Below are 27583 nucleotides of genomic sequence, written 5' to 3'. Positions count from 1 at the left end.
GTCAGAGCAACACAGACTGAGCAAAACAATGCAAAACAGCCCAGCCCAGCGCATCGCAGTTAAAGAACTACAGCTCCCAGCATGCCTCACCGTGGCCGCGAAGCAGAGGCGTGCTGGGAGCTGTAGTCCCGATTCACAGTGTAATCGCTACGGCAGAGCAGCTCCTGAATTCACAGTCAAAGCGACGCAGAGTTACTGAGAAACAATAAATAGTGTGTTTTTACACGTGTCTGTGCCAGGGAGCACCACGCAGGAACCAATGCGTGGATAGAGACGAGCCCACTGCAGGTGTGCGGGCTGTGCATTGACATGAATGCGAACTTCAAGACATCACGCTGCTTTATAAAGCGAGGCTGGTCGGGTCGTGCTTCAGACCAGCCTGAGAGGGGTTTTATAAACTGGTCACCATCTCAACTGATATATGAGGTTTAGACTCGTCTCCTGGGCGCTCCGGTGGGCGTTATTACTGATTTCAGACCATGCGTTCACGCGTTGTTTTATTGGGTTTTTTTTTTTTTGCTTTTTGATGTTTATAAATTCTTTCATATCAATATTTTCTAAGCGCCGCTTGTTTCAAAATTGCATTTTTATTTTTAAGCAGCCGTACTTTTTTAAAAGTGAAAAATGATTAATATTTATACAAATCAGTGCAAAATACATTCTTGTAATTGAAATGTTTTATTAACGGGATGAAAGATATATTTTTAAATCATTTACTAACATTCACTAAAAGGAGTTATTATTATGGTTAGAAATCGGTTTCTTTCTAACGACACATGCATTTGCACGCCGTCACGACAGGGTAGGGAACTTGGCGCCAAAGACAATGTTGCTGTTTAGCTTCGCTCGCCTCGGCTCCCTCTCCCAGTCCTCCCAGTCCTCCCAGTCCGAACCAGCAGTGCCAGGCCAGTATCTTGATCTGGGTCACCTGGGCTCGTTTGCACGTCATCCCGGCGGGGAACGAGCAGCTGGGTCCGGCTCCGTCTTCCTCGCAGTCGGTGTGTCGGATCCACCGCGGCCAGAACACGGGACCCAGCTCGACCCAGCGGTGGGTGAGGCGGCAGGACGCCATCCGGACCAGCCACGCCCGGAACCGGTCCCGCTCGTCCGAGCCGAACCAGTCCAGATCCACTCCTCCCGCCTCCTTCTCGAGCTTTCTCCGGTAGCGCGCGGCCCCCTCCGCGAGCTCCGGGCTGCGGTTTGAAAAGGAGCCGTTGGTCTCGCGGGGTTCCGGAGCGAAAGGTTTTTCGACGGACATCCAGAAAGGGTCGAAGGAGGCGCCGAGGACTCTGAGGAGGCGAGCCGGCTTCAGGTGCCGGGGCTGGGGCTGGTAGCTGTAGTCTTCGCGGGCGAGCGGCAGCGTGTAAGGGCGGGGGGGCCGCAGCGGGAGGGGGGCAGGCTGCTCGGCTCTCAGCAAGTGGAGGTCGGGAATCTCTTCAGCGCCAGCGTGTGAGTTGGGTTTGCTGTTTGTGTTGTTGTTGTTTGTTTTTGCAGTTTTCTGACTCGTCTCAGTCAAGGCGGAGCCGCTGAGCGGGAAAAAAAACACACAGCCGGCCCAGTAACAGACACTCAATGAAAATAACAGATAAAGATTTAAATATGCCATTTTAAACCAATAATTACGAATACAGACAATGTAAAACTATATATATATATATATATATATTCAAACGCAGGCTTGTTGTTAGAATTGGTTTTATTTATGTCTTTTTTATTTTTTTTTCTCTGTCAAATGTTTGTTCTTGTTTTTTTTTTAACCTTTGAGGAATAATTGTAGAAATGTTCAGAAATGTCCCGCGTTTTTCTTCCCTCCTCTCTCTCTCTCTCTCTCTCTCTCTCTCTCTCTCTCTCTGTCTCTCTTTCAAAGAAAATGTATTTTTCTTCCTCGTTTTATTCCACAGTCGTTGTTCTGAACCGCTCTCGCGTTGTGTTGTTATAATTTTAATTCCTTCGAGTTCTTCGTTAGCTTTTATTCAATTTAAAAAAAAAAAAAAAAAAACAAGAGACTTCTTCAGTTTTAAAAAATAAATAAATAAAATATAAATGTATATATTTTAATAATAAACGGAGTGGTTCAGCCGGCTGTAATCCGGACACGTTGCTGTTATAAAGATATAAATGCAATGAGGGACTCGCTCCCGTTTCAAGGACTCCTTTATACTACCAGAAAAACAAAACCTTGAATATATCGACAACACAATTCAATACAGACACATAAACACCGTCTGAAACAGACACTCCCCTCCCTATTCACAGGCACAGAACAGAGGGAGGCTGTTCAGAGAGTGTAAGAGCCTCTCTTTCTATGCTTCTTCAGCACAGAGCAGAGGGAGGCTGTTCTGCCAGTGTAAGAGCCTCTCTCTCTCTTTGTCTTTCTCTTCTCCACCAGCACAGAGCAGAGGGAGGCTGTTCAGAGAGTATAAGAGCCTCCCTTTCTCTCTGCTCCACCAGCACTGAGCAGAGGGAGGCTGTTCAGAGAGTATAAGAGCCTCTCTCTTTCTCTGCTCCACCAGCACAGAGCAGAGGGAGGCTGTTCAGAGAGTATAAGAGCCTCCCTCTCTCTCTGCTCCACCAGCACAGAGCAGAGGGAGGCTGTTCAGAGAGTATAAGAGCCTCCCTCACTCAATAAGGCAGGTTTGTTATCAGAGACGCCCCGCTGCTACACACCTGCGATTAACTTCCCAAGAAGAAGCACAAGAACCCACAGATTCTACTCAAGCTGCTGCTGCAGATAAAACGCTGTTTTTAAATTCAGATCTCAGTTTCCACTCTGAAAGCAGTTCTGGTTGGGTCTGCGCGGAGGGATACAGGGCAGCTCAGAGTCGAGTGAACAGTCCACTGTCTGCAGGTCAGCCTGACCTCACAGCGACCCAGATAAGAGGGTTCTGCACCCAAACAAAGACACACACAAACACAGAGACACCGAGACACGCACTGAGACACACTGACACACACACTGAGACCAGAACACAGTCTGTGTAAGAGGAGAGAGGCGTGGATATCTTACAGCAATAACACACACTGAGACCAGAACACAGTCTGTGTAAGAGGAGAGAGGCATTGATATCTTACAGCAATAACACACACAGACACCAGACACACAGTCTGTGTAAGAGGAGAGAGGCGTTGATATCTTACAGCACACACACCACACACACACACACACACACACACACACACTATCACACACACTGAGACCAGAACACAGTCTGTGTAAGAGGAGAGAGGCGTCGATATCTTACAGCAATAACACACACACACACACACACACACACTGAGACCAGAACACAGTCTGTGTAAGAGGAGAGAGGCATCGATACAGAGACACAACACACACACACACACACACACACAATTGACATCTTACAGCAATAACACACACACACAGACTGTGTAAGAAGAGAGAGGCATTGATAATCACACACACACACACACACACACACACACCAGAACACAGTCTGTGTAAGAAGAGAGAGGCATCGATATCTTACAGCAATAACACACACACACACACACACACACACACTGACACACACACACACACACACACACAGGTACTCTCTCACACAGGCACTGTCACACACACACACACACACACACACTATCACACACACACACACACAACACACACACACAGGGCACTGTCACACACACACACACACACACACACACACACAGGAACTGTCACAAATACACACACACACACACAAAGGTACTCTCTCACACACACGCATTGAAAAACGACAGCAGGTAAGCGTTTTATATATTACACTCCTGGATTGTTTTTAATATAAACACCTCTACAATAACAACAATTAGTATTCATCATAATCATCATCATCATAATAATAATAATAATCAGAGGATGAAGCTATCGCGATGGATCCTAGTGTTACTCATTCATAAACTTTCTTCATGTACCCATTTCATTTTAATTCCGATTATTGAAAGAAAAAAAAAAATAAAGACTCAGAGCGGATTCCAGTGAGATTTTTCTGGTTATTATTTTCACTGTGTGTCTTTTTACTTTGCCTGCCGTCGCTCGGAGCGCTTCTAATTATTGCAGCGACTCTGCTGCGTCGCTCACTCTGCGAGTTCAGGAGCCGCTCTGCCGTGGTTACTGTATTGCGAATCGGGACAGCCCTGGACTACAGCTCCCAGCATGCCTCTGCACCCGCGACCATGGCAAGGCATGCTGGGAGCCGTAGTTCTTTAACTGCAATGCGCTGGGCTGGGCTGTATTGCATTGTTTTACTCAGTCTGTGTTGCTGTTCAGTTGTAGCTGCGCTGCCAGAGGCGTGTGTAACACAGGAGGCGATAAGTCAAAGCAACACAGACTGAGTAATGTAACACAGCACAGCCCAGCGCACTGCAGTTAAAGAACTACAACTCCCAACATGCCTCGCCATGGCCGCGGGTGCAGAGGCATGCTGGGAGCTGTAGTCCTATAGCCAGGGCTGTCTTGATTCACAATAACTACGGCAGAGCAGCTGGAAATGAACAGCAGCTCATGAACTCGCAGTCAAAGCAGCGCAGACTCGGACGACACAAACAATATAAAACCTGGTATCAGAGTCACAGCAGCAATAAGAAGCGATGTGAACGACAGCATCCATCGTAGAGATAGAAAGCAACGCTGGGCTTAGTGAAGAGATTACAGCCTGCAGTGACACAGCCTTTAACGCAATCCCAGAGGGTTAACACAGCGGCTTCTCCGGTCCTCACAGAGACACACGAGGCTTTCCTAGTTACAAAACCCAAAGAGAAGCATGAGAACCCACACCCACAGAAAGCCTTGTTAAACTCAGCAAAAAATATATACCTCTTTATTATAGTGTGATTTGGTATAAAATTTCCAACCGATTTTCAAAAAAAAAAAAAAAAAAAAAAAAATTCTAAAACGACAAACGAGTCCAAGTTGTTGAGGCTGAAAAGAAAAAAAAAAAAAAAAAAAAAACTGTCGAAACGTTTGTCGTTGAATTTATGTCTTCATTTATTACTATTGTAATTGTTTTTTTTTTTTCCAGTATTTCTGAGTTGATTTCAATCGCGCGCGGCTACAGTTCTGTTTTTAATGCAACGGCTCCACCTTGTGGCTGAATTGAGAATAGCATCCAACCGGTAAGAACTTCTACAGGTTAATGCTGTCTGTGCATATCAGTGTGTGTGTGTCACTCTCAGTGTCTCAATGTGTGTGTGTCTGTTTATCTCAGTTTGTGTGTGTGTATCTATCTCTGTCTCACAGTGCGGACAGCATCTCCTCAGTGTGTGTGTGTGTGTGTGTGTGTGTGTGTGTGTCACTCTCAGTGTCTCAATGTGTGTGTGTCTGTTTATCTCAGTTTGTGTGTGTGTATCTATCTCTGTCTCACAGTGCGGACAACGTTTCCTCAGTGTGTGTGTGTGTGTGTGTGCGTGCGTGCGTGTCTCTCCCTCTCCCTCTCTCTCTCTCTCTCACAGTGCGAACAGCGTCTCCTCTGTGCTCTCCTGCCTGCGTCGGCTGGCTTGGCTGGGGGGGGTGGCGGAGGGGGAGGAGGGCAGTCTGTCTGCTGCTTTCGCTCTCTCCTCCAGGAACTTATCAAACTCTGAGAGAGAGAGAGCGAGAGAGAAGAGAGAGAAAGAGCAAGATGAGACAGAGAGAGAGAGAGAGAGAGAGAGAGAGAGAGAGGGGGGATTATTATAAAAACACTGGTATTATTAACTCTGTAGGAAATACTGGTATTCAAAATATGATGATATATGGTAATATAGTGTGATAAATAATATTATAATAATTTTACCCCAAAAATGTGAATGTCGCCTCAAAAGCTGCGACCCATACTTTATACTTTTCATCATTATTATTAATCATAATAATAATAATAATAATAATAATAATAATAATAATAATTGAGACTGACCTTCGCTCGTCACGCCCTCCGTTTCTGCTGTCCTCCTGTCAAGAAATCAAAATACGCCTGTCAATAACCGGCCTGCCAGTGACATCATCAGTGACATCACCCCCCCACCCCCCCACCCCCCCAAAGTCTGATCTTCAAGAACTTATGCCAAAACACACACACAGACAGACACTCAGAGAAACAGAGACACACACACACACTCACAAACACACACAGAAACAAAGACACACACACACAGACACCCCTGATGGTTACACACAGCAGGTAAAATTACTGGGTAGAAATATTCAAACTAGAATTATTTACCCACATTAAAATAAGCTGGTATTAAAAGTAATGCAATTCTTCAATCTGTTCTCTTACCACATCAACAGAGAGCCACTGTTCAATATCATCCATTATATGAGACTGAGAGACTGGGATCTGCGATAGAGACAAAACCAGCTTTATTGTGTGTATCGCCATCAATATTATTATTATTATTATTATTCACTGTTAGAATGCATCAAATATTCAAATATTAGAACAAAATAACAACATTAAAAATCATTTTTTGCACCCAATATTCCCCCCAAAGCCTTGTCTAATGACAAGGTAATTAAACCATTAGAGTTATAAAGAAGTGATTCGTTTGAAAGCCAGGACAGACAGACAGAGACCCGCACTGCCAATCTTACACCTCCAAACCAATTCCCCCTGAACACCACAGTCTAGTCAACGAGAAACACACACACTAGCGCTGCTGCTGCACCCAGCCTGGGGTTCAGAGCTCCCCTCAATGAAGTCTAGTATTATTAATATTGCAATGATCAGGAGCCAGGAGTTTGAGCAGGGTTACAAACTCACACTAGCCCTGCTGCTGCTGCACCCAGTCCTGGGGTTCAGAGCTCCCCTCAATGAAGTCTAGTATTATTAATATTGCAATGATCAGGAGCCAGGAGTTTGAGCAGGGTTACAAACTCACACTAGCCCTGCTGCTGCTGCTGCACCCAGTCCTGGGGTTCAGAGCTCCCCTCAATGAAGTCTAGTATTATTAATATTGCAATGATCAGGAGCCAGGAGTTTGAGCAGGGTTAGAAACTCACACTAGCCCTGCTGCTGCTGCACCCAGTCCTGGGGTTCAGAGCTCCCCTCAATGAAGTCTAGTATTATTAATATTGCAATGATCAGGAGCCAGGAGTTTGAGCAGGGTTACAAACTCACACTAGCCCTGCTGCTGCTGCTGCACCCAGTCCTGGGGTTCAGAGCTATTATTATTATATTGCATTATTATTATTATTATTATTATTATTATTATTATTATTATTATTATTTTGATTTTGCAGGGTTACAAACCCAGGATTGGGTGCAGGGCTACTCTACTGGGAGTTCACTATGGGAGAGCCACAGATCCCAGTTCACCCCAGTTGGTCCCAGTTGACCCACCATGCCTTGGTTCACCATCCAGTGACTGAAAGGGGCTCCTTCGGGCCCTGGCTGAGGTTTCGAGTCAATGTCATCCTTGAGATAAAACAGGCTGTGAATCTCGCACATTCACACACATAGAAACATCGTGGTATTATCATTACTGTGAGAAGATTCGGTGCAGTACCTGGACTGAACACGAGGGGGCAGCACACTCGCACAAACTCTGGGTCTCAGTGTATCAGTGCGTGTCTCAGTATGAGTCTCAGTGTGTGTCTCTGTGTATCAGTCTGTATCTCAGTGTATATCTCATTGTGTGTGTCACAGTGTCTCAGTGTGTGTCTCCGTGTATATCTCAGTCTATCTCTCTCCCCCCCCCCCCTCACCGCTCCAGTGTTCTGCAGTCTGGTGTCCAGCGCTCCTGCCAGCCCCTCCACAGCCTGGGGGTCCTCATAGCGCACCCTGTCAAGAGACACACACAGACAGGACTGTCAAGAGACACGCTACACGCAGACAAGGACTGTGAACAAAAATGAACTGATCACAGAAGAGGAGAGAAAGAGAGAGGAGACAGAGAGAGAAGAGGATCAGAGAGTTCTGCGTGTGTGTCTCTGTGTATCAGTCTTTAGAGTGATAGCTTCCTCTCTCTCCCCCCCCCCCCCCCCCCCTATCTCTCTCTCCCCCCCCCCCCCCCCTCACCGCTCCAGTGTTCTGCAGTCTGGTGTCCAGCGCTCCTGCCAGCCCCTCCACAGCCTGGGGGTCCTCATAGCGCACCCTGTCAAGAGACACACACAGACAGGACTGTCAAGAGACACGCTACACGCAGACAAGGACTGTGAACAAAAATGAACTGATCACAGAAGAGGAGAGAAAGAGAGAGGAGACAGAGAGAGAAGAGGATCAGAGAGTTCTGCAGCAGAGAGTATATTTCTTTACTGAGAGAGGAGAGAGGAGAGGGGAGAGTCCGGTCCAGTCTCTAGCTGTCTCTGCTCTGGTTCTGGTTCTGGCTCTGGAGCAGCCCCAGGGCTTTGGGCCAGCGGCGGTCGAACTTGTGGAAGAAGAGCGGGTCTGTGAAGGGGCCGGTGTGGATGATGGAGTAGAGCGTGTAGCAGAGCAGAGCCACCATGCCGCTGATCAGGAGGAAGGGCAGGAAGGGACGCAGCAGCGACCAGTACACCCACAGCATGTACCCACAACCACCCCCGTCACCCACGTGCGTGGGGCGCCGAGAGGAGGGGCTGGGGGGGGCAGGGGCAGAGAGATCCAGGCTGAGGGAGGAGGGGGAGAGGAGGAGGAGGGGAGAGAGAGAGGTGAGGGAGAGGAGGAGGGGAGGAGAGAGGAGGAGGGGGAGGGAGAGAGAGGAGAGGAGAGGAGAGAGAGGGAAAGGATAGGGAGGAGAGAGTGAGGAGATGGGGGAAGGGAGAGAGGGGAGGGAAAGAAAAGGGGAGGGAGAGAAGTGAGAGGATAGGGATGAGAGGAGAAAGGAGGGATAGGAGAGGGGGAAGAGGAGAAAAGGGGAAAAAAACGATAGAAGAGTGGGGAGGAAGAGATAGGGAAAAGGGGCTAGAAGGAAGAGAGAGGAGGGAGGGGGAGTAAGGGGAGAGAGGAGAGGGAGGGGGTGGGGAGACAGGGGGTATTTATAGATTTCCCAAAATATCCCAAAAGCGCAGAGTAAACTTGTATTCCAGATCTGAATTTACAAAATCGCAAAACTTCTGAACAAAAGCGTGTGTGAAAAAATCAAAACACTTTCCAAAAATGAAACGTAAATTCCAGAGCAGAGCGTTCAGAGAACCACAATCCACAAGATCGACTGAGCTTTGTGTAGCGCAGTTTGGAAAGAGCACAGAATTGCAGTCTGTATTCCACCACAGAGGAGCGACGTGAACTAGACATGAACAGAAATGAATTGCAACCCAGAACAAATTCAGCTTTGTAGAATCCAGCTTTGAAAAATTCAAAAGAAAAATTGGAGAATATGTAAAAAAATGTAAAAATAAATAAAAAAAAAAAATAATAATATTCCGGATTCGATTAGAAAAAAAAACCTGTAAAAATGTAAAATTTTTAAAATCTCAAACTTTCGAAAAGTTGCATCGATTTGCTTTCTGATCACAGCGGCATCTCTCACAATTTCCAAAGTTAATAAATATTAATAATAACAATAATAATATTGAAATACTCCAGTTTGACGAGAGCGAGTTGTGTCTGACTGCGGACTGAGAGAGGAGAGGGAGAGAGAGGGAGACTGGGAGGGTGGGTGCTTCAATCAGAGTCGCTGTATTAAAATGTGATCTAGTCTTAGGGGTGTCGAGTTATACTGAGACCAGCAGAGCACGAGGGAGAGGAGAGAGAGAGGAGAGAGGAGAGACACAGGGATTGAATTATTGCACTGAGGATAAGGGGTGAGAGAGAGAGAGAGAGATTTACACACAGCTGGTAAAACTCTTAATCTGGTTGTCCTATTTTTAGCCCCCCCATGGTGACTAGTTCCCTCACCTCTCTGCTCTGCACATGGAAACATTATAAACCTTCCAAACTGTGCTTTACCATGCTTTCACTGCGCTGTATCACACTGCTGTATTATACTGTGCTGTATTACACTGCGCTGTATCACACTGTGCTGTATCACACACTCTGCTGTGCTCTAAACAAACTCCACGACTCACTGCTTGCGCTGGTCTGCCAGGGAGCTGCTCCTTGTTTGAGCGAACATGTCAAACTCATCCTCCTCTACTGGTTTAGAGGCACCGGGAGCAGTGGCGAGGGTCTGCAGGGTACTGGAGACGGAGACAGGACTCGAACCCATGTCTGTGAGGGGAAGAGAATTATACTGCAGCGTCAAACTGAACAGGATTGTGGGGCTCTGTCTGTCTGTCTGCAGCTTCAGTGACACTAAACTCTTTTCAGAATGCAGTAAACTAACACAGACACCAAGAAGAAGGGATTCTATATTATACTGTAGCGTCAAACTGAACAGGATTGTGGGGCTCTATCTGTCTCTCTGTCTGCAGCTGTGCCACTCCTTGCAAACATAAGCTAAGATAATTAAACCTCTCTCCTCTCTCTCAGGGGTATTGAGTTTCCAGCAGTAACTTGATTAGTGCTTCATTATTCCTCCCCAGACAGCTTGACCAAGTTGAAAAAATACACAGCGTCTTTATAAACAGCCAGAAACTCACAGTGCACTGCAACCCCCTGCTGGCGACTGCCTCTTACTGCAAGCACAACCTTCCCAGTACAGAAATCTAACCATATAGGCCATTCTAGAGCCAGTATTTATAATGTTTAGAATTACGAAAATAAACTAAAACTCAATGGCAAGCGTTTCCACTAGAAGTCTTTGAAGATGCTGAGAGAGACTTCTAGTGGAAACGTTTGCCATTGAATTCCAGTTTCTTTCAGGATTTTTATATTCAGCTCTGTCGAGTGAGTTACACGAGATTGATGGATTGTTTTTGGATGTTAATTATTTGAAAGGCGACTCACTGAGGCTGGCTAGCTGGGAGGAGAGAGAGCTCACTGCTGATTGGCCGACAGGAGGAGCTGACACAGTACTGCCGGCTGCTGACTGGATGAGAGCTGGAGTGTCGGGGGTGGAGTCTGAAACCTGAGAGAGCGAGAGAGCGAGAGAGAGGAGAATGAAGGAAAAAAAAAATCAAAAGACACAGTATATTATTATTTTTTTAAATTAATAGAAAAAACACTTTTTATAATACCATGTCCTTCAAAATATACTGCCACCCGGCTCCTCTCTCTGTCTCTCCTCTCGATTCGCTCGTATTCTCATGAAGACGTTCCTCTCCTCTCTCTCTCTCACCTCTCTGTCTCTCTCCTCCCCTCCTCCTCTCCTCTTCATTCGCTCGTATCTCATGAAGACGTTGTTCATGTCGTCGTTGATCAGCAGTAGCTCCTCCGTTAACCCTTCGTTCCCCACGCGGGGAATCAGCTCCAAAACCCGGCGCTGCATCGAGCAGCACGTCCGATTCAACTCCTAGAGAGAGAGAAAAAGAGAGAGGGGTTACTAACACACACACACAGACGAAGAAAGGCAGACACACTCACAGACAGACAGCCTCACCTGCAGCAGCTCGAGGTCAGAGGTCTCCACCTGCCCGCAGCTCATCTCCGCCAGCATCTCTGACATCACTGTGACATTCCCCCTGACAACCTGCATCTCCGTGCAGAGCTTCGAGAGCTGAGACAGAGAGAGAGAGAGAGAGAGAGAGAGAGAGAGAGAGAGAGAGAGAGAGAGAGAGAGAGAGAGATACGGAGAGACAGACAGAGAGAGTGAGAGGGAGAGAGAGATTGGTTCCTGATTAAATCTAACAGTGCAATTCCCGCTCTGAAAGGAACACAGATTGGATTTTTCATCTTTCATTTTATATTTCGGTTTGAATAAAAACTGAAGGAATTCTTTCGCCAGCCGCAATCTCCGGAGCCAACAGTGGCAGTTTATTAAGCTCCGCCTACCTGCTCTGCGGAGAGAGCGATTGGCCCGTCTGGGTTGCTGTCCGGGGGCGGGGCGGCTCTCTGCTCTGCGATTGGGGGAGGCAGGGCCCATGCAGTATCGTTGGGCACAGCAGGGGGCGCTGTGAGCCCTCTCACTGAACCCTGGTGTCTGACAGCCGGGTCTGAATCAGGAACACTCTGAGAAGAGGAGAGAGAGGGAGAGAGGGGAGAGAGGAGGGGAGGAGAGAGGGAGGGAGGGAGGCAGGGGAGAATGGATATAGGGAGAGGAGAGGAGGGTGTGTACCAGTAAGTCAGTCAGTGTCTAGCCAAAAAGTCTGTCATAGAATTTCAGCATTTACATCAGCATCTCTCTCCCCTCTCTCCTGTGTGGGTGTGTCTGTATCTCTCTCCTCTCCTGTGTGGGTGCGTCTGTATCTCTCTCCTCTCCTGTGTGGGTGTGTCTGTATCTCTCTCCTCTCCTGTGTGGGTGTGTCTGTATCTCTCTCCTCCTATCCTGTGTGGGTGTGTCTGTATCTCTCTCCTCTCCTGTGTGGGTGTGTCTGTATCTCTCTCCTCTCCTGTGTGGGTGTGTCTGTATCTCTCTCCTCTCCTGTGTGGGTGTGTCTGTATCTCTCTCCTCTCCTGTGTCGGTGTGTCTGTATCTCTCTTCTCCTATCCTGTGTGGGTGTGTCTGTATCTCTCTCCTCTCCTGTGTGGGTATGTCTGTATCTCTCTCCTCTCCTCTCCTCTCCTCTCTCCTCTCTCACCCTGTGTGGGGTGTGTATAGGAGACAGCGAGTCCAGATCAGTCATTGGGAACTCCAGTCCTTTCCTCCTCAGGTCCTCGTAGACGGAGACCACGCCCGTCAGATCAGGGGAGCTGCGGAAGGCGTCGGCCCAGGCCTGGGGGGGTGGGGCAGAGAGGAGTTTGAAAACCAGAATTATTATTAACGAGTCGTTCAGCAGAGGCTTTTCTCCAGAGAGACTTCCAGAGACTAGGGGGGTGAACTCTGCATCATCAACAACTGCTGCTGCTGCAGAGTCTCTTCCAATAGGACCTTGTTTGTTTGACGTATGTAGCCGAGTGTGTAGCGCTGTGTGTGTGTAGTTGTTATTGTGTAGCTGTGTATAGTTGTACCTGTATCAGGCTCAGCACTTTGTCCTGCACGGCGGCTGGCGGGTTGTTTTTGGGCAGGATGGTTTTCACCAGCACCCCCTCGACAAACTCACGACTCGACACCAGCACATGAACACGGTGCCCACAGTTCTTTACACAGGCCTCCAATAACTGAGAGAGAGGGGGGGGGGGGCAGGGTTACACACAGAGACAGCGATGGGGAGCAGGAACTGAGAAATACACATTGATACACACAGACTGACTGACTGACACAGAGAGACAGCCTCACACAGACTGACTGACACAGAGAGACAGAGTCTCACACAGACTGACTGACTGACACAGAGAGAGAGAGTCTCACACAGACTGACTGACACAGAGAGACAGCCTCACACAGACTGACTGACTGACACAGAGAGACAGCCTCACACAGACTGACTGACTGACACAGAGAGACAGACTCACACAGACAGACTGACTGACACAGAGAGACAGAGTCTCACACAGACTGACTGACACAGAGAGACAGCCTCACACAGACTGACTGACTGACACAGAGAGACAGAGTCTCACACAGACTGACTGACTGACACAGAGAGACAGAGTCTCACACAGACTGACTGACTGACACAGAGAGACAGAGTCACACAGACTGACTGACTGACACAGAGAGACAGAGTCTCACACAGACTGACTGACTGACTGAGACTCAAACAGACTCACACACACAGACTCACTGTCAGCGACAGCATCACTTCATTGAAGTTTTTATTTCCCACAATCCTCTTCTTCAAGGCCTTGATGGCATCCTTTGGTCTGGAAATGAACAAGAAAACATTTTAACTGAGCGACCGGCAGACAGACACACAGACAGACAGACTCCACACTCCCCCAGATTCTGCTCCCCTCAATATCTTGTGAGCTGAAGCAGGTCCTCAGCGAGTTTCATCCCAATCGGACGAGCGCTGCTCTAGACACGTCTGAAAATCTCAACGTATCAGCGGCTTAGAACACAGATATTTTTTTTTTTATTTATTTTTTTTTTTAATGAATGGAGACCACGCCTGAGTATCGGTCCCTGTCCCTGTGTGATGACGTCACTAGCGAGTGCGATGACATCCTACCCTTCGTCCGTCTCATTGATGATGTCACAGATCTCGATGTTCAGCCCCCAGTCTTCTGACTGCAAAGAGCCATCAGTGGCTTTATCTGTTGGGAATCAAACAGAGACAAACACAGTGTATAAATGAACCAGAATCAAACACAGTGTCTGCTTTATAATAATAATGATTTTCTTGTTCTCTCTCTCCCTCTCTCTCTCCTCCCCCTTCCCTCCCTCTTCCTCTCCCTCTCCCCCTCCCTCTCTCAATTCAATAAGCTTTACTGGCATGGCAAGAATAAAACTAGTTTTGCCAAAGCAATGTATAACAAACATTACAAACCATTGAACATTACTAAACCCTCCCCCTCTCCTTCCGTCTTTTACCCTCCCTCTCCACTCCCTCCCTCTCCTTCCCCCTCCCTCTTTCTTTTACCCCCCTCTCTCTCTCTCCTCCCCTCTTTCACCCTCCCTCTCCCTCAGCAGATTAACACAGATTTGCTCTCTTTATTCCTCCAAAGCCACCTGACAGTCACACGCTTTGCCCGCTGAAAACAACCGGCGCCCCGGAGCGTCAGGCAGCCCCCCTCTCCCCCTGTGCTCGAGTCGGTGTTCAGCTGTATGACCCCCCTGGTCCCGGGACACTTGCATAAGACAGGACAGGCTTTATTTAAGAACTCGCCTCTAGCCTAAGCCATCGATTCTCATTCCCGGTCCTGGGACCCCCGCGCCGCGTCACCTGGTTCCTTTGGGTCGATGTGGAATTAAAGACTCGAGCTCCCGGTAACTTTGTAACGCTGTGAAAAATCTGGAGTCGGTTCATTTACCGACGCGTCACGTTTTACTAACTCGGCACTTTTTAAGCTCAACGACGCATTTGACACGTCTGTTAAAATACTGTGAGTTTGTAGTTTTATTACTGAATCTTTTATTATATCTTTTTACATAATCGGGTTCGCGAATATATAATTAGGACGGGCTATTTCGTAAACTTTTCACTGGTCCCGCCCCTGCCAGCTTACCAGGGGCTAGCCAGCATGCCAATCACCCAGCTCCACAATCCGATTGGTCCATGTCGTGACCCTGCTACCCGCCCACCTGGCCTCTCATTGGCGGACCGATCTTTCAGTCAAGCTGGTTTCTTCCGCAAACTCGTCATCCTCAGCCGATTGCAAAATTAAAAACTAAGCGAAAGTAAACTTGCTCAAAAAAAATAAAAATTAAATAAAAAATAAGATAGACAGCAAAGCATTCGAGGCTGTGACACGCGAGGACCGAGCCGCGTTTGTTACTTACCGATTCTCTGCCCCACCGGAGAGGTGAACGGATTCCCCAAGAGAAACTCCATCGTCTCCCCTCCCCAAAAAAAACAGAAAACTGCGAGCGCGCATCCGACAGCCGGGACGCGCGGGCGTGTGACAGCGAGGCGCGGCCCCGACATCTCCAGCAATGACGAAGCGCCTGTGGGTCGTTTAATTTCTGTGTGTGTGTGTGTCTGGGTGTGTGTGTGTGTGTGTGTCTGTCTCACTGTGTGTGTGTGTGCATCTGTCTGTGTGTGCATCTCAGTCTGTGTGTGTGTGTCTGTGTGTGTGCATCTGTCTGTGTGTGTGTGTGTGTGTGTGCATCTCAGTGTGTGTGTGTGTGTGTGTGTGTGCATCTCAGTCTGTGTGTGTGTGTGTGTGTGTCTCAGTGTGTGTGTGTGTGTGTGTGTGTGTCTGTGTGTGCATCTCAGTGTGTGTGTGTGTGTGTGGTGTGCATCTCAAGACACGTCAGTGTGTCACATCACACAGTGTGACACGTGTGTGTCAGTCACACGTACATCTCAGTCTGTAGCTGTTCAGTCTGTGTGTGTGTCTGTGTGCATCTCAGTCCACACACACACACAGTCACACGTAGGTTTCCACAACACAGACACACACACACAACACCACACACACAGACACACACACACCTACACAGTGTGTGTGTGTGTCGTAGAGTCACACACACACAGACACACGTCGAGTCAGACACACACGTAGAGTCTCAGACACACACACAGACCACACACGTAGATCTCAGTGTGTGTGTGTGTGTGATGTGTGTGTGTGTGTGATCAATAGTTTGCCATCAGCAGTATTAAACGGGCTTCTAACAGCAGACCACACGAGTTCAGTTGAAGTCGCTGTCTGTCTGTCTGTCTTGTCCATTAAAATCGTCTTCCAATGCAAGCGGCTGAACCATCACAGCGATTATTCCTTCGAGAGGAACTGGAATTGGGAAAATGATTTAAAAAAGCAACAGAAATTGAAAAAATGTTTAAAAAAACAGAACTGAACCCAATCCTGCGATGTGTTATTATTTCAGTGAAAGAACGCAGTGGTGTTTTGTAATGGAGCCTCACGCACGCACACATGCTGTTTGTAAGAGAGTTGGATGTTTTCAACACTGAAGCAGCTGGAGAGCAAGGGCAACACGCCCGCTGGTTATTGATACACATCTTCATAAGAACACAACAGGGCTCTGTTTATTTTAAAAAGGTGTTTATCTTGATTACAAATACATCTTATCAACAATACACACATACACAATACAAGAAGAGTTTGAACTGTTGTCTTTCATTTAAAATGTGTAAAATATACATGTGGTTATAGCATCAAGGATAACCCTTAAACTCCACCCCCTGTCCAATAACCCCACCCCCTGTTCAATAACACCACCCCCTGTTCAATAACCCCACCCCCTGTTCAATAGCACCACCCCCTGTCTCACTGCTCTTGACTGGGTTCCTGTGGTGCTGCCTCTATTGCTTCTGCTACTGTGTGCAATACTGTCCCGATCGCAGCCCCTTCTCTCAGCGCTGCTGCTACTGTACTGATCACTGCCCTTTGAGCTGCTCCTTCTCTTATTGCTTCCTTTGCAGCGTGCATTACTGCCCCTAGCGCTGTCTCTTCTCTTATTGCTCTGGATACTGTGTGTAATACTGCCCCTGCCTCAGCTCCTTCTCTCAGTGCTGCTGCTACTGCACTCATCACTGCCCCTAGTGCTGCCCTTTCTCCTCTCGCTTCAGCAGGCTTTTCATATGTGCTGATAAACTCATTGGATCTCTCTGCTTCTGGTCTGATGATTTCCTCGTATCGCTGCCTGACCGCCTCTATCTCTCTCCTGTGTTTCTCCTCGTACTCTCCCCTCTCTCTCTCCCCCTTCTCCATGCAATCCTCCTTCTCTCGCTCTGCCCTTTCTCTCTCCTCTCTCTTTCTCCTCAGCTCTTCCTCCAGTTTGATCCTGTGATTCTCTCCCTGTTCTTTCCTCAGCTCTTCCTCCAGCTCTCCAATCCTCTCCTCCAGCTCTCTGATCTTCTCGTCTCTTTTCTGGATTTCCAATCTCATCTTCTTTTTTGTGTTCTCCAGTTCTTTCAGGTGCTTTGCCCTCAGCTCCTCTTCCTCCCTCAGTATTGTCTCTTCCTTCTCCTTCAGTATCTCCTCTTGTCTTTGTCTGATCTTTGCTTCTGCTTGCTGGTACATCTCACTGGTGTAGTAGCTGCCGTTGTTTCCCTTCACCATGTTGTCTATCTTGTCCAGGAGCTGTGTGACCTGAGTGCGATCGCTCCTGTCCTCAGTGTTGAGAACATGATACCTGTTCCCACATTTCTCAACAAGCTGCTGGAGCTCCTTGCTGCCTCTCTGAATATAATCCTCAATGGTCTTGCCTTTCAGTTTGTCACCGTGTGTGAAAAGCAGCATCGTGTAGCTCCTCACAGCCTCCTCACTGAATATCTCCTGGACTGTCTCCACCGCTCTCCTCTCTTCCTCTGTGAATCGGCCCACCGGTATCACCAGGAGGAAAGCGTGGGGTCCCGGGGCAGACAGAGAGACACAGCTCCTAATCTGGAGTTTGTCCTGAGAGAGCTCTGGGGTGTTGATCACAGCAACAGGTCTCCCAGCCACTTGTCCTTTTCTCTTCTCACACTCCCTCGTTACTGCAGAGGGGCTGGCTTCAGATCTGAACTCCTCTCTGCCCAGGATGGTGTTTCCTGCTGCACTCTTCCCAGCCCCAGTCTTCCCAAGCAGCACCATCCTCAGCTCAGGGGGGCTGGGAGGCGCTTGGTTATCTGCAAGGGGAGCCTCTCCTTCACCTCCAGACACTGAAAAACAACAAGTTTATTGTTTCAGAAAAGTGAAATGTCACCTCTGTGACTGTGCTTGACTCTGCTAACGATGTCTCTAAAGCACCACAGATATTCTATGATTAACCTGCAAGCCAGATTTCTACATGAAATATTACTGTAGTGTTCTACAATATTGAAAAACACACTTTATACAGAGTGACAGGACGCAGAGTGATTTACTTTTTCTAATAGTTTATTTGCTATTATTTAAAGCACCAGTCAGTGTTTCTTTGCTGTAGAGCTGCAAGCAAGCTTCAATGTCACAACTAATAACAAAGACTGACTGCAGATCAATACAGCAGGTAAGCTCGCAATGACTTTGCCTCAAGAGGTCCCACAAAAAGACTGAACTTCGTATTTGCCTCAGAAAGATGATTTTACTGAACTGACAGTCGGGGAGAATAAAAGGAATACTTACAGTCGGGACGATATCCTTCAGTGCTGTTCCTTCTCCTGACAGGCAGCTTGGATTCCTCTGCCTCTTTCTCCAGCTCCTCTTCCTTCATTTCACTTCCTCAACTTCTCCATCAGCTCCTCTTCTCCAGCTCCTCTTCCTTCATTTCCTTCCTCATACTTCTCCATCAGCTCCTCTCTCTTCCTCATTCTGTCCTCCTCCTCTATATCCTCAAAGTTTCTCATATTTCTGTTTCATCTCCTCTCTGTTCCTCCTCATATTTCTGTTTCATCCTCTGTTCCTCCTCATATTTCTGTTTCATCTCCTCTTCTCTCCTCCTCTGTTCCTCCTCATATTTCTGTTTCATCTCCTCTTCTCTCCTCCTCTGTTCCTCCTCATATTTCTGTTTCATCTCCTCTTCTCTCCTCCTCTGTTCCTCATATTTCTGTTTCATCTCTTCTTCTTTAGTCTAATCTCCTTTCTTCCTGTTCCTTTAGTCTAATCATTTCTTCTACCTGCTGGTAAATCTCATTTGGGAGGTAGCAGCCTCCACTTCCCTTCACCATGTTGTCTATCTTGTCCAGGAGCTGTGTGACCTGAGTGCGATCGCTCCTGTCCTGATTGTTGAGAACATGATACCTGTTCCCACATTTCTCAACAAGCTGCTGGAACTCCTCACCAGCTTCCTCAATGCGCTGTTCAATTGTCTTGTCTTCCAGATCCCCGCAGGTGAGAAGGATCATCGTGTTCCTCAAAGCTCTCTCACCAAACACCTCCAGCACTTTTTCCAGGGCTTTACAATCCTGTTCCACTATTAATTTAATAGAGTCAAGTATTTGTTTTGTATACACCCGCATCACCAGGAGGAAAGCGTGGGGTCCCGGGGCAGACAGAGAAACGCATCTCTCAATCTCAACCCGGTCTGCGTGTAACAAGTCTGGAGTGTCGACCACAGTGACCCGTCTCCCAGACACTTCTCCTGTTTTCTTCTCACACTCCTTTGTTACAGCAGAGAAGATGAATCCCGATCTTCCCTCCTCTCTGCCCAGGATGGTGTTTCCTGATGAACTCTTCCCAGCCCTTCCTGCCCCAAGCAGCACGATCCTCAGCTCAGAGGCGCTGCGCAGCTCTTGAGAAACAGTTTCTTCAGACATGATCCCCCGCCCTGTTAGAGAAAGAACAGTTTGCTCCTCTTAGAAATGAAAGCCAGGGCTGCTGCTGAGACACTAACGCGCGTTTTATTTATTGTTGTTTTATTTTACTTTCACTTTGTAATCACAGACGGGTGTGGTCATGTATTTTATACTGCAGATTATCCCACTCAATAAAGCAGGCAACGTCGAGACGTATTATAAAGAAAATAGCGTTTATTTTATCGAATAAGATTGTAAAAAAAAAAAAAAAAAAATATGATCTGTAACAACTGAGCTCGTTTGAACCTGAAACCGAAACTAAACCATTTCTTTCTTTCTCTTTCTTTCGTTCTTTCCTGCAATCTAATAAAACTCTTGTTTCGATGCAGTCGGGTTATTATTACACCGCCCTCGACTTTAAGAAGACAGTAATGTTTTTAAACTCACCTTTTTGAAAACCTGCGGCTGCCACCCCTCTCTCTCTCTCTCTCTGTACAGGGGCGCTGTGGCGAGGCTTTTAAAAATGAGGAAGCGAGAGACAGGCGAGGGGCGGGGGGGGGGGCGGGGGGGGGCGGGGGGGGGGGGGGGGGGGCGGGGGGGGGGCGTGTCTCTAGGGCGTGACGTCGGGATAAACCGCACAGCCAGGTGCTGCAGCAACACACCGGCCCAGGAGCCGATGAAAGCAGCCGCTTGTGTTGCGTTAATAAGAAGGTGTCGCTGCTGCTCCTACACGGGATCGCATTTGCTCGAGTGCGCTGGCGAGGTTTCTTCAGATTGCAATGCGCGGATAATACGAGAATGAGATTTAAACAACAGGGACTGGAACCACTAGAAAAACCCACTTGCTTCAGAGGCTTCTCATTCCCAGTGCAAACTGGTTTTAACAGCGCGGTTCCCCGGGGCCGTGTCCAGGCAACCCCCCCCCCACCCCAAAAAACAAAAAAACAAATTAAAAACGGTTTCTAAATAAGACGCCGCTAAATAAGAAATCAACTTTCCACACATTTTAACCAAAAAAATACAAAACCCGCACCCGAATATAACATTGTTTTCATTCATATTTAAACTTTAAAAAAAGACATTTAAACACAACAGCGGCCGCCGACTTAATAAGAAATCAACGCAATTTAGCAAAATACAAAATTCAAACCCGAAGTGTTTTATTCATTTGTGTTTAAACTTGTAAATATAATTAGAAACATATATTAAGCCACCCGATAATAATAATAATAATTACCTGATAACTTATTTTCTCCTCAGATTCCGCTTCATAATCTTGACCATTTTGTTTTTATTATATCCCGTTAACATTTTTCCCAGGACCCCCCCCCCCGCCCCCCCCCGCGTGTAAGCGAGGCTCGTCTCCTGTATTTATAGCCGCGTATATTGTTTTAAACTATATTTATTCGTGTCTTTGCTGTCGTTGTTTTAATCTTTAACTCCGCGCTGAAATATTCAGGCAGCGCCGCTTCAGCCGTTGAGATTCGAACTCCTCCAGTTTGAATCGGCAGCTCGCGCTGCTCCCGGTGCGCGCCGCTGTGTGCTGGTGACGCATTTTTGGCGGGCAATGGCTGCAGATGTGTAAACGGTACAAGCCCTCAATAAAAGCGCGGACTTACAGGTGTGGGTACAAGCAGCAGTAACCCCGGGGCTTCTCCTACCAGTTCTCTCCTCTTCAGCAGTCAGAGCCCTCATTTTCAACCCCCCCGAGTTGCTCCCGTCTGCAGAGTCAGGGAGGCGTGTATCGGGGTTTGAACAGGTGGCATTACTGTGGGTTTGATGCGGAGCGGTGAACCCTCAAATACAGCCCCGGAGCGGGACCGCTGCAATGCGCGCACTCAGCACAGGCATCGAGAATGAAGCGACTGAAGAGCGGCTTTCTGAACTCGCAGCCAAAGCAACGCAGATTCACAAATACAATCAATGCAAAAAATAAACCCCGTGCATGCGAGTGATTGCAGGAAGAAGCGTTGCGAGTGATTGCACACATCATAACAAGGGAAAGGGGGGACAGTAACAAGACAGTGGGGTCTGAATGGGTTAACATTAACAGCAGCCTGATATAAAACCGCAGCAGCGAGACCAGAACCTGCTGTTCTGTTACAGAGTCCCTCACAATGAGTGGGATACTGAACTGTGCAATATGTGCCCAGCAGCAGATAGGAGAGGCGTGTCATCCCACTGCAAGCTGGGACCAGGTGAGAGCTGAACCAACACCAGCACCCTTCCCCTCCCTGTATCCCAGGCCAGCGCTGCCAACCAGAACCTGCTCCCTGGGACTCCCACCTGCTTTAATGAAGGGGCTGATCACACACTGAACAACAACACAGGGAATAATCCCCATTGAAAGAGGCGTTGATCATTGAGAGCCCCCGAGGTCACTACAAACCCTGCAAACGCATGTGAATTGTGAAGGGCTGGTTATCCTGTATCCAGGCTCAGATTGGGGAATGAAGGGATCCACACACAGGCTTGCAGGTAGTCTATAGTGACACTTTTATTAATACACTGCTTGATGCACACACCTTATAGTCCTCTGCGATACACAGCATCTCGGTGCTCAGCTGCTGAAGGAGTATTCATTAGTGTTAAACTGGGTTTATTCATTATACACTGGAAAATTATATTCCACTTTTGAATAATACTCTATATGTGATTTATATTTTATTGTTAAATATCACTTAGTGAAAGCATATGAAACATTGCAGATTTATCAACAAGTCTAAGACAAACTTTCTTATTTCATTTCAACTAAAAAAAAAAGTGACCTGTTAGTTAAAATATAAAAATCTATATTTCTTAAGTCATACAAAAAAAAATCACAGCTCTTAAGCTGATGGAACACTGAGTCACTTTGTGGCTTGTAACCTGGTTTCAGGAGATTAGGTTTCAGGACTGCACGGCACACGAGGGGAGACTTGGGGTTTGATACAGCAAAGTTGCTCAAACTAGGTCTCCTGGTCTCCTGGAACCAGGGTTCAAGCCGCTGTTCCTGACTTCCTGTTCCCTCAGCTTCAGATCTTGCTGATAAGAAAGCAGATGATCATAAACATTGATTGTCACAGCAGTGAGCGACACATTCAAATCAGGGTTCAGCTGTTTCTATACATTTTGAAACGGACAGAGTCCCTGAACAAGGAGGTTCAGATACATGAGAACATAAGAAAAGAGACAAACAAGAGGAGGAGAAGCAGCTCGTTCATTCTCAAGAATAAAACACCCGAGTGTTTGTGCTCACTGGAGTGCTCCGTGTGTGGCTCCTACTGGCCCTATGCACTGAAGTGCGCACTGACCCTCAAGTGCGGCTTCTGGATACGGACACTGCAGTGCAATTGCATGAGACCAGAAAAGAAGGCGTTGTCCCTCAAAATCCAGGAAAATGGCTTCAGATCCCACGGCAGTCGCATGTATTTTATTATTTGGTTGTATACTGACATCTCGTGGTCCAGTCCAGTACAAACAGTGGCAACAGACTTTAAGCCTTCATTGATATGGAGACCCTATTGTAACAGCTCGTTAGTGTTAGTCAGTGTTTATATTGTTACAGGGTGAACCAGAACAAGTGCTTCTGAATATGGACGTCAGATCTTGCTCAGGTATACACACACACACACACACACACACACACACGCAATACAAGAAGAGTTCATTCATTTCAACTGTTGTCTTTCATTTAAAATATGTGTAAAATATATATGTGGTTATAGCATCAAGGTTAACCCTTAAACTCCTCCCCATGTCCAATAACCCCACCCCCTGTTCAATAGCACCACCCCCTCTCCAATAACCCCACCCCCTGTTCAATAGCACCACCCCCTGTCTCACTGCTCTTGACTGGGTTCCTGTGGTGCTGCCTCTATTGCTTCTGCTACTGTGTGCAATACTGTCCCGATCGCAGCCCCTTCTCTCAGTGCTGCTGCTACTGTACTGATCACTGCCCTTTGAGCTGCTCCTTCTCTTATTGCTTCCTTTGCAGCGTGCATTACTGCCCCTAGCGCTGTCTCTTCTCTTATTGCTCTGGATACTGTGTGTAATACTGCCCCTGCCTCAGCTCCTTCTCTCATTGCTGCTGCTACTGCACTCATCACTGCCCCTAGTGCTGCCCTTTCTCCTCTCGCTTCAGCGGGCTTTTCATATGTGCTGATAAACTCATTGAATCTCTCTGCTTCTGGTCTGATGATTTCCTCGTAGCGCTGCCTGACCGCCTCTATCTCTCTCCTGTGTTTCTCCTCGTACTCTCCCCTCTCTCTCTCCCCCTTCTCCATGCAATCCTCCTTCTCTCGCTCCGCCCTTTCTCTCTCCTCTCTCTTTCTCCTCAGCTCTTCCTCCAGTTTGATCCTGAGATTCTCTCCCTGTTCTTTCCTCAGCTCTTCCTCCAGCTCTCTGATCCTCTCCTCCAGCTCTCTGATCTTCTGGTCTCGTTTCTGGATTTCCAATCTCATCTTCATTTCTGTGTTCTCTAGTTCTTTCAGGTGCTTTGCCCTCAGCTCCTGTTCCTCCCTCAGTATTGTCTCTTCCTTCTCCTTCAGTATCTCCTCTTGTCTTTGTCTGATCTTTGCTTCTGCTTGCTGGTACATCTCACTGGTGTAGTAGCTGCCGTTGTTTCCCTTCACCATGTTGTCTATCTTGTCCAGGAGCTGTGTGACCTGAGTGCGATCGCTCCTGTCCTCAGTGTTGAGAACATGATACCTGTTCCCACATTTCTCAACAAGCTGCTGGAGCTCCTTGCTGCCTCTCTGAATATAATCCTCAATGGTCTTGCCTTTCAGTTTGTCACCGTGTGTGAAAAGCAGCATCGTGTAGCTCCTCACAGCCTCCTCACTGAATATCTCCTGGACTGTCTCCACCGCTCTCCTCTCTTCCTCTGGGAATCGGTCCACCGGTATCACCAGGAGGAAAGCGTGGGGTCCCGGGGCAGACAGAGAGACACAGCTCCTAATCTGGAGTTTGTCCTGAGAGAGCTCTGGGGTGTCGATCACAGCAACAGGTCTCCCAGCCACTTGTCCTTTTCTCTTCTCACACTCCCTCGTTACTGCAGAGGAGCTGGCTTCAGATCTGAACTCCTCTCTGCCCAGGATGGTGTTTCCTGCTGCACTCTTCCCAGCCCCAGTCTTCCCAAGCAGCACCATCCTCAGCTCAGGGGGGCTGGGAGGCGCTTGGTTATCTGCAAGGGGAGCCTCTCCTTCACCTCCAGACACTGAAAAACAACAAGTTTATTGTTTCAGAAAAGTGAAATGTCACCTCTGTGACTGTGCTTGACTCTGCTAACGATGTCTCTAAAGCACCACAGATATTCTATGATTAACCTGCAAGCCAGATTTCTACATGAAATATTACTGTAGTGTTCTACAATATTGAAAAACACACTTTATACAGAGTGACAGGACGCAGAGTGATTTACTTTTTCTAATAGTTTATTTGCTATTATTTAAAGCATCAGTCAGTGTTTCTTTGTTGTAGAGCTGCAAGCAAGCTTCAATGTCACGACTAATAACAAAGACTGACTGCAGATCAATACAGCAGGTAAGCTCGCAATGATTTTGCCTCAAGAGGTCCCACAAAAAGACTGAACTTCGTATTTGCCTCAGAAAGATGATTTTACTGAACTGACAGTCGGGGGGGAATAAAAGGAATACTTACAGGTGGGACGATGTCCTTCAATGCTGTTCCTTCTCCTGACAGGCAGCTTGGATTCCTCTGCCTCTTTCTCCAGCTCCTCTTCCTTCATTTCCTTCCTCAACTTCTCCATCATCTCCTCTTCTCTCCTCCTCTGTTCCTCCTCATATTTCTGTTTCATCTCCTCTTCTCTCCTCCTCTGTTCCTCTCATTTTCTGTTTCATCTCCTCTTCTCTCCTCCTCTGTTCCTCCTCATATTTCTGTTTCATCTCCTCTTCTCTCCTCCTCTGTTCCTCCTCATATTTCTGTTTCATCTCCTCTTCTCTCCTCCTCTGTTCCTCCTCATATTTCTGTTTCATCTCCTCTTCTCTCCTCCTCTGTTCCTCCTCATATTTCTGTTTCATCTCCTCTTCTCTCCTCCCTCCTCATATTTCTGTTCCTCCTCAACTGTTTCATCTCCATCAGCTCCTCATATTTCTGTTTCATCTCCTCTTCGTGTTTCTTACTCAGCTCCTGTTCCTTTAGTCTAATCCTTTCTTCTACCTGCTGGTAAATCTCATTTGGGAGGTAGCAGCCTCCACTTCCCTTCACCATGTTGTCTATCTTGTCCAGGAGCTGTGTGACCTGAGTGCGATCGCTCCTGTCCTGATTGTTGAGAACATGATACCTGTTCCCACATTTCTCAACAAGCTGCTGGAACTCCTCACCAGCTTCCTCAATGCGCTGTTCAATTGTCTTGCCTTCCAGATCCCTGGAGGTGAAAAGGATCATCGTGTTCCTCACAGCTCTCTCACCAAACACCTCCAGCACTTTTTCCAGGGCTTTACAATCCTGTTCCACTATTAATTTAATAGAGTCAAGTATTTGTTTTGTATACACCCGCATCACCAGGAGGAAAGCGTGGGGTCCCGGGGCAGACAGAGAAACACATCTCTCAATCTCAACCCGGTCTGCGTGTAACAAGTCTGGAGTGTCGACCACAGTGACCCGTCTCCCAGACACTTCTCCTGTTTTCTTCTCACACTCCTTTGTTACAGCAGAGAAGATGAATCCCGATCTTCCCTCCTCTCTTCCCAGGATAGTGTTTCCTGCTTCACTCTTCCCAGCCCTTCCTCCCCCAAGCAGCACGATCCTCAGCTCAGAGGCGCTGCGCAGCTCTTGAGAAACAGTTTCTTCAGACATGATCCCCCGCCCTGTTAGAGAAAGAACAGTTTGCTCCTCTTAGAAATGAAAGCCAGGGCTGCTGCTGAGACACTAACGCGCGTTTTATTTATTGTTGTTTTATTTTACTTTCACTTTGTAATCACAGACGGGTGTGGTCATGTATTTTATACTGCAGATTATCCCACTCAATAAAGCAGGCAACGTCGAGACGTATTATAAAGAAAATAGCGTTTATTTTATCGAATAAGATTGTAAAAAAAAAACAAAAACAAAACAAAAACTACGAACTTTAACAACTGAGCTCGTGTCGCTCGTTTGAACCTGAAACCGAAACTAAAGCCTTTCTTTCTTTCTTTCTTTCCTGCAATCTAATAAAACTCTTGTTTCGATGCAGTCGGGTTATTATTACATCGCCCTCGACTTTAATAAGACAGTAATGTTTTTAAACTCACCTTTTTGAAAACCTGCGGCTGCCACTCCCTCTCCCTCTCCCTCTCTCTCTCTCTCTCTCTCTCTCTCTCTCTAGAGGGGCGCAGTGGCGAGGCTTTTAAAAATGAGGAAGCGAGAGACAGGCGAGGGGCGGGGCGGGGCGGGGCGGGGGGGGGCGGGGCGGGGCGGGGGGGGGGGGCGGGGGGGGGGGCGGGGGGGGGGGCGTGTCTCTAGGGCGTGACGTCGGGATAAACCGCACAGCCAGGTGCTGCAGCAACACACCGGCCCAGGAGCCGATGAAAGCAGCCGCTTGTGTTGCGTTAATAAGAAGGTGTCGCTGCTGCTCCTACACGGGATCGCATTTGCTCGAGTGCGCTGGCGAGGTTTCTTCAGATTGCAATGCGCGGATAATACGAGAATGAGATTTAAACAACAGGGACTGGAACCACTAGAAAAACCCACTTGCTTCAGAGGCTTCTCATTCCCAGTGCAAACTGGTTTTAACAGCGCGGTTCCCCGGGGTCGTGTCTGCTGGCTGTTTGTGATCCAATTCCGCTTCGTGTCGGGCAGCCTTGAAAATGAAGCCGCTTCGCAGCGCCGCTCTTTTATAGAAACTCACATTAATCAGAGCACCAGTGAAGTGTCCGCATTGTTTGTCAGCAGGTTTGCAGCATTAGCAGTTTGATTTCTTGTTTGTTCTTTTATGTGAAGGTGTAACAGTGTCCTAATAAT

General features: G+C 47.6%; 3 protein-coding genes across 4 annotated transcripts in view; all 3 read right to left on the bottom strand.

The window, feature by feature from the left end:
• Nucleotides 1-681: 681 nt before the first annotated feature.
• LOC121306159 (noggin-2-like) lies at nucleotides 682-1650 on the bottom strand. The gene has a single exon (XM_041237899.1). The coding sequence runs from the start codon at nucleotides 1604-1606 to the stop codon at nucleotides 767-769; it is 840 nt and encodes a 279-aa protein (XP_041093833.1). The 5' UTR covers nucleotides 1607-1650; the 3' UTR covers nucleotides 682-766.
• A 3634-nt stretch (nucleotides 1651-5284) lies between these two features.
• Nucleotides 5285-15373, bottom strand: LOC121306140 (target of Myb protein 1-like). 2 transcript variants are annotated; one of them, XM_041237866.1, is made up of 15 exons: nucleotides 15265-15370; nucleotides 13994-14078; nucleotides 13607-13685; nucleotides 12891-13040; nucleotides 12521-12655; nucleotides 11775-11951; nucleotides 11383-11499; nucleotides 11122-11295; nucleotides 10791-10911; nucleotides 9971-10112; nucleotides 8001-8076; nucleotides 7323-7397; nucleotides 6241-6320; nucleotides 5898-5917; nucleotides 5285-5582 (listed from the first exon to the last, which is right to left on the bottom strand). In XM_041237866.1, exons 1-15 carry the CDS (start codon nucleotides 15314-15316, stop codon nucleotides 5452-5454), a joined length of 1614 nt encoding a protein of 537 aa, XP_041093800.1. In that variant the 5' UTR covers nucleotides 15317-15370; the 3' UTR covers nucleotides 5285-5451. The 2 variants fall into 2 exon arrangements, with proteins under 2 accessions (XP_041093800.1, XP_041093799.1); XM_041237865.1 differs by lacking the exons at nucleotides 5285-5582; nucleotides 5898-5917; nucleotides 12521-12655 and having other exon boundaries at nucleotides 6210-6320; nucleotides 15265-15373.
• Nucleotides 15374-16654: 1281 nt separating this feature from the next.
• The window catches only part of LOC121306065 (plectin-like), a 13033-nt gene continuing 2104 nt past the window's right edge, over nucleotides 16655-27583 (bottom strand). The window contains exons 3-11 of the mRNA XM_041237768.1: nucleotides 25712-26451; nucleotides 25283-25382; nucleotides 23468-24839; nucleotides 22936-22963; nucleotides 21866-21956; nucleotides 21304-21363; nucleotides 18987-19674; nucleotides 18534-18625; nucleotides 16655-18091 (exon numbers count right to left, since the gene is read on the bottom strand). Coding sequence (XP_041093702.1) covers nucleotides 16716-18091; nucleotides 18534-18625; nucleotides 18987-19674; nucleotides 21304-21363; nucleotides 21866-21956; nucleotides 22936-22963; nucleotides 23468-24839; nucleotides 25283-25382; nucleotides 25712-26440 — 4536 coding nt within the window. The 5' untranslated portion in view covers nucleotides 26441-26451 and the 3' untranslated portion in view covers nucleotides 16655-16715. The remainder of the gene's footprint in view (nucleotides 18092-18533; nucleotides 18626-18986; nucleotides 19675-21303; nucleotides 21364-21865; nucleotides 21957-22935; nucleotides 22964-23467; nucleotides 24840-25282; nucleotides 25383-25711; nucleotides 26452-27583) is intronic.

This window comes from Polyodon spathula, chromosome 46 (assembly GCF_017654505.1).
Source record: "Polyodon spathula isolate WHYD16114869_AA chromosome 46, ASM1765450v1, whole genome shotgun sequence".
Classification (NCBI taxonomy): domain Eukaryota; kingdom Metazoa; phylum Chordata; class Actinopteri; order Acipenseriformes; family Polyodontidae; genus Polyodon; species Polyodon spathula.
This window is presented reverse-complemented; position numbering and strand designations above follow the sequence as displayed.

What these genes read in the sequence shown, in the direction of transcription:
- LOC121306140 (XM_041237866.1), bottom strand. Translation starts at nt 15,316, where the DNA reads ATGGAGTTTCTCTTGGGGAATCCGTTCACCTCTCCGGTGGGGCAGAGA. An exon ending in TCGCTCTCTCCGCAGAGCAG is followed by an intron (nt 11,500 to 11,774) that starts GTAGGCGGAGCT and finishes TCTCTGTCTCAG; the next exon opens with CTCTCGAAGCTCTGCACGGA. An exon ending in CTGACCTCGAGCTGCTGCAG is followed by an intron (nt 11,296 to 11,382) that starts GTGAGGCTGTCT and finishes CTCTCTCTCTAG; the next exon opens with GAGTTGAATCGGACGTGCTG.
- LOC121306159 (XM_041237899.1), bottom strand. Translation starts at nt 1,606, where the DNA reads ATGGCATATTTAAATCTTTATCTGTTATTTTCATTGAGTGTCTGTTAC.